Source organism: Crassostrea angulata, chromosome 10 (genome assembly GCF_025612915.1).
Source record: "Crassostrea angulata isolate pt1a10 chromosome 10, ASM2561291v2, whole genome shotgun sequence".
NCBI classification, from domain to species: Eukaryota; Metazoa; Mollusca; class Bivalvia; order Ostreida; family Ostreidae; genus Magallana; species Magallana angulata.
Window position 1 is genome coordinate 30,337,152 of NC_069120.1, and position 10,879 is coordinate 30,348,030.

The 10,879-nt window shown below is 32.3% G+C and overlaps 1 protein-coding gene across 1 annotated transcript; it reads left to right on the plus strand.

The window, feature by feature from the left end:
- The first annotated feature begins 2,043 nt into the window (after nt 1-2,043).
- LOC128165688 (DNA-directed RNA polymerases I, II, and III subunit RPABC1) lies at nt 2,044-10,423 on the plus strand. Its single transcript, XM_052830464.1, has 7 exons — nt 2,044-2,207; nt 3,589-3,677; nt 6,619-6,680; nt 6,883-7,103; nt 8,021-8,079; nt 8,508-8,586; nt 10,031-10,423. Exons 1-7 carry the CDS (start codon nt 2,151-2,153, stop codon nt 10,094-10,096), a joined length of 633 nt encoding a protein of 210 aa, XP_052686424.1. The 5' UTR covers nt 2,044-2,150; the 3' UTR covers nt 10,097-10,423.
- The last annotated feature ends 456 nt before the right edge of the window (nt 10,424-10,879 follow it).

A 10,879-nucleotide genomic window follows, 5' to 3' on the forward strand; every position in this document is an offset into this window, starting at 1 on the left:
TCAATACCCAAATACACAATACCCAAATACACAAAGTTAGAATTTCGGGAAGAACGTAATAAACATTTATAATTTGTTGTCTGTGAACAGTTTCGACAAAGGTTCTTTTAAATACTCCGGTGCTTGACCCCCAAAAAGGTTGTACATGAATGTTACAATTTTAAATGATATTCTGCATTTGATCGGTAAGGGCTATAGAACCGTGTCATATTTTCTCCGATTTTTGCACACAGATTTTGAATTCTTTGCATTTTATTTCTCCTTGCACTATTCCAGATAAAATGACATTGCAATAATCCAAATGAGAAATAACTAAGGCATGTAAGGATAAGACTAGAATTTCCGTTGCTTCTTTCGTTACATACTTTCGAATACGTTTGATCCATAGCTTTGCGGCCTTTTTTTTTTTTGTTGATAATTATGTTCTTTGAAATTTAGATTTCCATCTAAAAAGACACCCAAATATCGAATACATTTCACAGATCTAATTTCCTTTTCGTTAATGTTTATTGCCTTCGTAGTAGATTTCTCTAATTGCCTTTTACTTCCAAAAAGAATTAATTCTGTTTTTGATGAATTCATTTAAGCTTGTTTGCGTTGATTCATCTAGTTGTTGATAATTACTTGCACAGTCCTCAACCTCGCGAATAGCGTTGGTTTCACCATATGTCGACGATGGATTGAATCGTTTGTATGCGATAACGTCGAATAGGGTACCAGCCTACGTTAAAAATAGCCATGGTCTTAAAAGCTAGCCTGATGAACGCTGCATTGCAGCAGACGAACAGAAGATGAAACGGAACTATGAAAACTTGGCAGGCTTGAGGTCGCAAGTATGATTACAGCCATGTTAACGCTGTCCGACGAGTTCCATATTGTTTTTGAAGTACATTAATTAAAATATCATATATATGATTGAATAAATGTTTGAAAAAAAAAACCATTATGGTCTACGGTATGGAACGCGGAGCCAAGATCGATTGCAATGAGATCGAGCCGTTACTTCTTCCATAGCGTCAAGAAGGTCATTCATAAGTTTCAAAAGAGCAGATTCACGTACAGGATCGGAAACGTCTGCATGTATGCCGACGGATTTTTCGGGGAGCAGGTTATGTTTGTCTACTCGCATTTTAAGTCTTATAAAGAGCTGAAATGACTGTTTCTTTCTATTATTAGAAGAAAATTAAATTACAGTGGCGTCGGAAGCAAATTGGCGGGGGGGGGGGGGGGGGGGGGGGGCGGGGGGGGCTAGACTAATCGACTGAAAAAAACCCAACTTATCCGTGGATCCGGGGGGGGGGGGGGTAAGTTTCTTGCTAAGCATTCATAAGAAGGGGAAAATTATTGAAGATCATCAGTTAATACAGTTTCAACTTCAATCAAAGACTATTCGAATTGATCAAATATATGTATAGAAAAAGCTCTATTGACAATGATCAAGGGACACCCAACAAACCCCACTGATGCCTGCACTATGTGTTTATAGTATCGACGAAAATATAATTTACAACATCATTATTTTTTTTCGTGGAATTAACGTATTTTGTGCAAATTGGGCGAGTTATTGTGTGATAAGCCCAGGTGAGTAATTTTGTCCACGAGTCTCATATGGTGCTCAATTTTACCGAATTCTGAATGCATCGATTTACCCAAAAAGACCAAAAAGGACACATAAAAGGCCTCAAAGGACCCAACTGGATTCATCAAAAGAAACCCAAAAGGGCATTTTTTAACATTATAAATTACAAATAGTGTATGTTTTTATTTTTATTTTGATGAACCCGGTTAAAAACATAAATGGGATAACTCATAAGATAATTTGAAATAGAGTATCTTCACATATTTTGAATTTTAAATTTTATACGGTAACTTAAGAGATTTTCATCCTCCTTAAATATGTGAGATGTTTTGATTTTTCAGTTATCAAAATATCAATAACATGTGAGTTAAGATTAAAGTATTTTGGTCCTTTTGGGGTTCTTTTTGGGTCCTTTTGGGTAAATCGATGTACCGCTGAATTCATATTTACGAAACTAACACTTCTTCAAAATATTTCTGCTTCCGGCGAAATTGCTGGTTGAAACTCTGCCTTATAAACATTTCATATTTTATGAAAGAGTTGATTGATTTTAACGAATGTGTGTTAAACGATGGATGACGAACAAGAAACATACAAATTATGGCGTATAAGGAAAACTATTATGCAGGTGATTGAGTGCATTTATATTAAGTTATAAGTCTCTAATGTTGCTGCACGTGCGTCGATAGATTAACAGGTCCAGTACAATATTCACTAGATTTAGCTACGTAGCTTGATTTACCTACAAAGCTTTATTTACCTACCTGAAATAGGTTTATCTAGCTACCTTTATGACATTTTGCTTATTATGTTAAACAGACAAAAGTCGCAAGGAACTGTAAACCTGTATTTGTACTGTGTAGTTTTAAAAAAGCAACCCAGAGCAAAACAGTTAAAACATCGCTGCTTTTGAGCGGTTTTAAGCAAAACATGCTTTCTATTGTTTGAGTAGCTGTGTGATACTTTGTGTGCGATGAGGCATGAATAAGTGTGATTATTTCACATTGTCCTGACTTATTACCAATTATCATGTTAACCAAAACTGTTCTTCTTTGTTATTCCATTTAAGAACTACCTGTTTGGTAACACAAACACAGTTATACACAGCCCTAAAACTTTTAAAACTTTGACTGAAATTGCGCTGAAAGAGCATTATTTTTAAGAGTGATTTTTCAAGAATTGTTTTCAGATCTGTTCAAAGTTGAAAATTACTGCTGCACCTAAATGCCACTTTTTTAACAAATGCCCATTTAAGAGAAAAGTATGAGTGGGTAGCCAAATAAACTTGATTTTGGTAAGTAAATAAAGCTATGTAGGTAATTCAATCTAAGTAGCTAAATCTAGTGATTGTACTGGACCTGATTAAGGTGGTATGGGACATTTGTTGATATAAATGTGGATTAATTAAAGTATATTATATTTGAAATACTTTGACCAGTTTAGAATTTTTAAATTTTACAATATTTAACCAAAAAATAGCTTTTAAAAAATATTTTGAGAGGTAAAAATTGTAAAACCCCCAGTGGGACTCAAACTTCTGTGACATAATTGGGAGAGAAACTACTTATATAATTACACTTGGATTTATTGTTTATTTCAATAAACAGTACATCACAACATGGAAATGTCCCATACCACCTTAAATCACTTACTCTCAAACTCTCTCCCAGGCCTTCTAGATTAAAGGATATTGTACCAAAGTCAATTGAAATCTCTTATTAATGTTCAGCATATTTCTTGATCTTTTCTGACAAGTTGTTTATGGCCTGGATGCCAAATGTCTACAATGACAGCAAAATAGCACTGGTACCAAGATCATTATTTTGTCAACAAAGGATGAACAATATGGCAATTTTTTTTTTTCACAAACAGTACAGCAAATTCAACTCCATTTATCGCCTAATTTCTATTTTGTATGTGTTACTTTTAAGTTTTGCTGCACTTATTTGTACACTTTACGGTAATTTTTGTACATTTTATCTGAAACTTTTTAAATGAATCTTTTAAAGCTCTGTCATGACCGAGGATACTTGGTCACACAGGATGAGTTGGATCAAACTTTGGAAGAATTCAAAGGCCAGTTTGGGGACAAGCCAAGGTAAAATTTGTCATGGCAGGGTGCATATGTCACTAATTAAACTTATCACACATTTATCAAATAGGTTTCGGATGCTGGAGGTGGTTAAGGTTTTAAGAGCTGGTTAAAGTTTTTGTTGCAGGTGCCCTCTGATGATAATATCTTAGTTACTACTGGTCCTTACTTCACCAAACTTGTATGGTTGGTGCGTCTTATGATACTGATGCACCTGACAGGCTTGAATGCTGAATCTGAGCCATAGGTTTCGGATGCTGGAGGAGGGTAAGGTTTTTGGAGCTGGTTAAAGTTTTTGTAGCAGGGGCCCTCTAATGATTATATCTTAGCTGCTCCTGGTCCAAACTGTGTATGGTGCGTTTTATGATACTGATGCACCTGAACGGCTTGAATGCTGAATCTGAGCCATAGGTTTCGGATGCTGGAGGAGGTTAAGGTTTTAAGAGCTGGTTAAAGCTTTTGAAACAGGTGCCCTCTGATGATGATATCTTGGTTATTACTTGTCCTAACTTCACCAGACTTCCATGGATGGTGCGTTTTATGATACTGATGCACCTGACAGGCTTGAATGCTGAGTCTGAGCCATAAGGTTTCAGATGCTGGATAAGGTTAAGGTTTTTTTTAACAGGTCACATGTTACATAGATAATACATTGTAGTACTATTTCAAACTTGCATAGTTGATTAAACTGTAATATGAATGAATTGCAGAGGAAGCTTCAGATGCAGAGCTTGATCTCCATTATCAAGGATGCTAAAAAATATATCTTAGATATTACAGGTCCTAACTTCACCAAACTTGAATGGATGGTGTGTCCTATGATACAGATGCACATGATAGGCATGGATGCTGAATCTGAGCCATAGGTTGCGGATGCTAGAGGAGGTTAAGGTTTTAATTGCTGGTGCCCTCTGATGATGATATCTTAGTTATTACTGGTCCTAACTTCACCAAACTTGCATGGGTGATGCGTCTTATGATACTGATGCACCTGACAGGCTTGAATGCTGAATCTGAGCCATAGGTTACGGATGCTGGATGAGGTTTAGTTTTTTGGAACAGGTCACATGTTTTATAGATGATAAACTGCATAGTTGATTTAATAACTATATTATGAATGAAACGCAGAGGTTGCTTCAGATGCAGAGCCTGATCTCCATTATCAAGGATGCTAAAGAAATCTCCTACCTCACTTAAACCTGCTTGATAGAAAGATGTGGTTGATTCCTATGATAAAGAATTGTATAATATGAAACACTATTGTTTAATATGATACAATTTAATATCATATGTTATATTGTAAATAGTTATATGATACGATATGGTATTGTATCAATATTTTTTTTTATATTTTATGATATGATATTGTATAATGATATTGTTCTGTATAGTTTTGTATATTATGATACAATATTATATAATTTTATATTGTATCAATAATATTGTATAATACGATATTGTATAATATGATATTGGTTTCTGTAATATACAATTATATCACGTGAAATTGTATTATATGATATTGTAATATTATATATTATTGTATTATACAATATTGTATAATATGGTGGTTTATATGATATATTATTGTATAAAATGATACAATATGTATAATATAATATTGTTTTATATAATATTTTACTTTATCACGTGATATTGTATCATTTGATATGATACAATTTGTATCAAATTATAATGCATCATATGATACAATATCATTTTATGTATCAAATATTATACAATATCATACAATACAATATCATATATTATACAATATAATATCATATGTTTCAAAGTTATGATGTATTATGTAATATGATATTGTATCATATAATACAATATTGTATTATATATAATGATGTTGTATTATGTGATCAAATACAATAAGGTTTAACACAATACAATGTCATTTCATATTTACAATATCATCTTTGTTTATTACAGTATTTTATTGTATTATATGATATACATTGCAAGTGTGATAGGATGCAATATTTAATTTTATATTATTATATTGATTAACATATGAACATATGATTATCATACAATTTTTTAACAGATGATATATGATTTTGTGTCAAAACAGAATCCATGAATATCCAAGATCATAAAGTATGATTTTCATATAATATGATTAAGGTGGTCTCATAAAGGTGATGTCTCATAATGGTGGTGCCTCTTCTTGGTGAGCTTTGTAATCTGTGATTACCTATGTTTAACATAATGTTATCTCCTAACTGGAGCTTTCAGTATGGTATAGCATATTATTGTAGGTTTAAAGTTATCAGAAACACATCGCATGAGAAAAAAATCATGTCATTATGTGTGCCATTATATTTATCTGAGCATATTTTATTTCATGATATATACAAATGAATTGGATGCAAGTTCTTGCAGAATAAAAATTCCCTCCAATATTCTTATTTGCAATCATAAATTAGAAGACTGTCTTACAAACTTTTTGAAATTTAATTATACCTTTTTAAAATGATATGTATGTATAACTAATTCATAGCCAAAAAATCTTTTGAAAAGACAGAGGAAAAATATTTTCTAATCATCTAGTTCTTTCTTCATAATAAGCAGTGAGTATCTGTTATTATGTTTCGACATTCTGTGTAATAGAACACTCTTAACAAGAATGCCCAGTACTTGCACAGTAGATTTTTTCTTTCATCAACTGCAGGGGAACTCATATACCTATAATGGCTATATAGTTTAAAATGTTTATCCCAAAATAATATTTCATTGAGCATATGAGAACATGAATAATCTTAGGTAATAGCTCTCATAATCTCTCTGGGTTGAAGCATTAGTTGGAGTTATCTCCCACTGCATGATAATGAATCAGAGTGTCGCTCTGCTTTACAGTCATCATGATGACACTGCACATGTTCATTTGACATAGATGTAGAGATTGATTGTTTAAATTAATTTCATTTTTTAGTGAAAGAAAGCCTTCTAGAAGTGATCTTATTGTGTTGGTTGCCCATAATGACGACCCAACAGGTAAGTAACTCAGTCTGAGACTATCTATCTAGTTACTGGCTAGATATTTAAAAAATATTTTAAGGTTTGATAAATAGGTAATATTGTTGTTGGGGGAGGCGTGGTTTCTTTGCATAATTATCATTTTAATTTTCCTGCATTGATCTCATATTGTAGAAATTAATAATGAATTTTAGACTTTGAGTTTTTTCTTTTTCACCAGATCAGATGTTTGTGTTTTTTCCTGAGGAGCCAAATGTTGGAATAAAAACCATAAAGACATACTGTCAGAGGATGCAGGAGGAGAACATCACACGGGCAATCATTGTGGTCCAGAACCGAATGACCCCCTCAGCCAAACAGTCCCTCACTGACATGGCACCTAAGTACATACTGGAACAGTTCCTGGAGGCTGAACTGCTCATCAACATCACTGAACACATGGTAACATCAAAACACAGTTCTTTATACTAAAAAGAAGAATGTGTGAAGAAAGTTAATAATTAATTCAAGCATTCAATTAAAAATATTTCTGAAAGACTTCCACCTGTAATCAAATATGATGAGAATATATCAACCTCAGACCTCCTCCCCGGTCGACATACTTTCGTGAGGTCTATAAAAACGTGTCAACCTCATGAAAAGGCTTTAATTGTATAATATTCCTAGTTTGTTTTCTACAGGCTTTATGACAGTTATCATTGTTTACTTGAAAAAAAGAAAATAATTGTTACTTGTTTGTGGTGTATCAGTAGTTTAATATGATAATCAGCTAGAATGAAATTCTGCAATTGATTTAATTTTTTATCGGTAAACAAAAATATATAAACATAAACGTTCTGGTGAAATAAATGAATACATGTACAAAATTTTTAATATGAATCAATATTAAACTATTACAGTTAATCTAGCATATAAATAACTTGGATACAAAAAATTCTCTACAAAACTAGCATCTTTTTTCCAATATCTCATTTTCAAACACTCAAACTACAATGAGAGAACTAACATTCCGTGTCCTGTTGACTAGCTTCCTTAGAGGCATGCTTCTGTATTTAGGCTTTAGGAGGTAAATGGGAAGAAGCCAGGAGACATTGGGATATTCTATACAGTGAAATTCTTAAAACATATTTCTTCACCAGAAAATGATGACTTATTTTGGTAAATTCAATTAGTGCTCTGGATGGATTAAAAAAAAAAATCTGATTCTAGCATACGGTAGTTGCTCCAGTTAGCAATGGGCCACTTGTTTTAAACTTACAGATTGTGCATGTGTATTATTTTGTTTCTGAATCATGTTTAAGTCTGTGTGAAATTAAGGAAGTCATTATCAGTGATTTTTAAAATCTCACTTTCATTAGCTTGTTCCTGAGCATGTGGTGATGACTCCAGAGGAGAAAACAGAACTGTTGGCTAGATAGTATCCTTTTCATTAAATCATGACAATATCTACACATATTTTGGTAACTTGGTTTAAAGGTATAAAGATGAATTAAAATAATTTTTTGTTTTAAAGCATCTCATATTGTTATGTTACTCATGTGAGTCATGTGGACCATGGGCACCTTGTTTAAATGGTCTTAATGTCAATTCATTTTGAATGTTATTTTATATATATAGTTACCCACCCTTGTATAAGATACTGGACATACAACATCAAGTTTGTGTTGTAAAATTTGCTGTTTAAAAAGGATTTTTATTCAATCTTGCAGTATACTCCAGACTACAAGACAAACTGGTTTATGATTCTTGAAAACTAGATTAATAGTAGAATGTCATGAAGTTAATTCTAGGTACTGCTATGAACTTGAAATAGCAACAGATTAGATTCCCTAACTACAAAACTAGCAAACTGAAGGAATCACAGTTGCCCCGTATACAGCAAGGAGATCCTGTTGCCCGGTACTTTGGTTTAAAGAGAGGACAGGTATCAGAACTATTTATTAAAAATCCAACTTCTTCTGCATGTTCTTGAAAATTTTTATTAGATACACAGTAAAACTTGTTTAATGCGAACACAGACATTGCAAAATCTTGGATATAGCGAAATTTTGTGGAGTCCTTGGCAAAATTCCTAACAAATTCTTGCTAACGTTTACTGTTATTACCATTTGTATATGTATCTTATATATATATGTATACAATGAAATATGTTCAAATCGAACTCCGTTTTAACAAATTTACGGTTTTAACAAACACCGTTATAATGAATTAACGAATATAACGAACCGATTTTTAGTCCTGTAGAGCTGAAAATTAATGACATCATTTATAACAAATTGTTTTATTGTTTTAAACTTAGAAATACCAAAAGACATAATTGTTGGAAAGAATTTAATTTCACAGAAATCCCTTTATTTACCATCCAATTATTTCAGGTTTTTAGAGAAGGTATTTTATTTTATGCCTCAGTAACCACAAATGGTAGTAATCTTGAAGAAATCATGGATATAACAAATTAGCTACACTTATTATTACGAATTTGCTATACAGATTTAACGAACTACGGATATAGCAAAGTAAATCCAGTGGTCCCTAGACTTCGCTATAACTGAGTTTTACTGTATTGCATTTTCTGTTATTTTATGTATTGCATTTTTTATTACATATGATGCATTTTTTCAGCGTTAGAGAATCTTTAATTTTAATTTTTTGTATAAGCAGATAACGAAACATGTACCCTAATTGAAATGCCTTAAAGAGATCTCTAATTCTTTAATGTTATACATGCTGAGATATATGATAATATGAAAAACTCTGTGTATAAATCTTTATTTTGTTTTAAAAGAAGTAAGAATGCAAATTAATTTCTTTCATGCATTGTTGTACACAGTAACATTTGTCCTGAAATTCTAAATCTTGACTCAAAGGAAATATTAGGTTAAATTTATAAGAAAAATGGTTTTCGAATAGAACTGTCAAAATTCAAACCATAAAAAGATGTCTAATTGTATGATGCTATATTTGCTTTGTACAATAAGTTGAAGGAGTGTATGTACTTTGTTTATTTACATATTTAAAAGGTATCATTTCTTTTGGTTTATATAAATATCGTAGATGAAAAATGACAGTAAAAAACTATCAACCATCTCCAAAATCGATAAAACGAAATATAAATTCAAAGCAGAGCAACACGGGCCTCTAAAAAGATTGAGGTAGGATCAGGTGCCTAGGAGGAGTGAGCATCCTCTGCAGATATGAAAACTATGTTATTTATGCATTGAAGCAAGGGACTGTGCCAAAATTAGTATATTAATACATGTACCTGTTAATAAAGCATAGGTTTGAAATGATAGTATCTACCACACATTATATTATATTTAAGGACTTTTAGAAGATTATTCCTTTGTTAACTTTTTCAAATATTTCAGGTGGTAAAGATTATCAGAAACTCTGAAACTGCAGGAAGATACGTGAGCTATCGATTGGTTGTGTGAAAGAAGAGGAAAAGTTATATTAGAGGACATCTACATTTGAGTTTTCGGGCTTTACAGCATGCAACTACTGCAAGTGCAATAACATCCATGTACTGGGGTACATAGGAGAGGATACAATGGAAATGTACATAATGAAGAACTTGATTGTAAGATGAAAAAATAACCTTAATGAAAGGTTTTGTTCTTGTGTGAACACATCTCCAATTCAAAAGAAATGTGTTATGTCATTCTTTTTAAAGATTGTTTACCCCGTCTGTGGATTTCATCGTCATGCATATGTATACTGTATTTTTATACACAAAAATAACCATTAAAAAATGAAGTCTGTTTGGATTCTTCTTTTCATGCGTGTGTTCAAATATTGAGTTTACAAGAAATGACCCTGAAGAGTCAAATTTAAAGGATGCTTGCAGTCTTTCTGTCCCCCAACAAAACCATTACATTTAATCTGTTCCCTGTATTTTGGTCACTAGATCTGTTTCCTTTGGTCAAACTGTTGTTGATAAAATTATATAATTTATTTGTGAATTTGAATCTGACCTCAGGTTTTGTTAAAACCAAATGCCCTTATTTGAAATTTTACATTTACCAGTACATGTATTTAATTGCCATGTAAGTTTTTTATTTGCTTGCTTGAATTGAGGAATCTTATAAAAATGTATAGATACTGGTGAGTCTAAAATTACATTGTATTTCATGTTCACAAGTCTAGCCTGGAATGAAGCTTGCATCTAGAGATGCGAGTTCGTTAACATTATGTACAGGAATAAGCTCTCCTCTTAT

Excerpts from the sequence above, each read along its gene's own strand:
- LOC128165688 (XM_052830464.1), top strand. The coding sequence starts at position 2,151 with ATGGATGACGAACAAGAAACATACAAATTATGGCGTATAAGGAAAACT. Across the intron at positions 2,208-3,588 it reads TAAGGAAAACTATTATGCAG|CTCTGTCATGACCGAGGATA; the intron begins GTGATTGAGTGC and ends AATCTTTTAAAG. Across the intron at positions 8,080-8,507 it reads ACAGAACTGTTGGCTAGATA|CAAACTGAAGGAATCACAGT; the intron begins GTATCCTTTTCA and ends CTACAAAACTAG.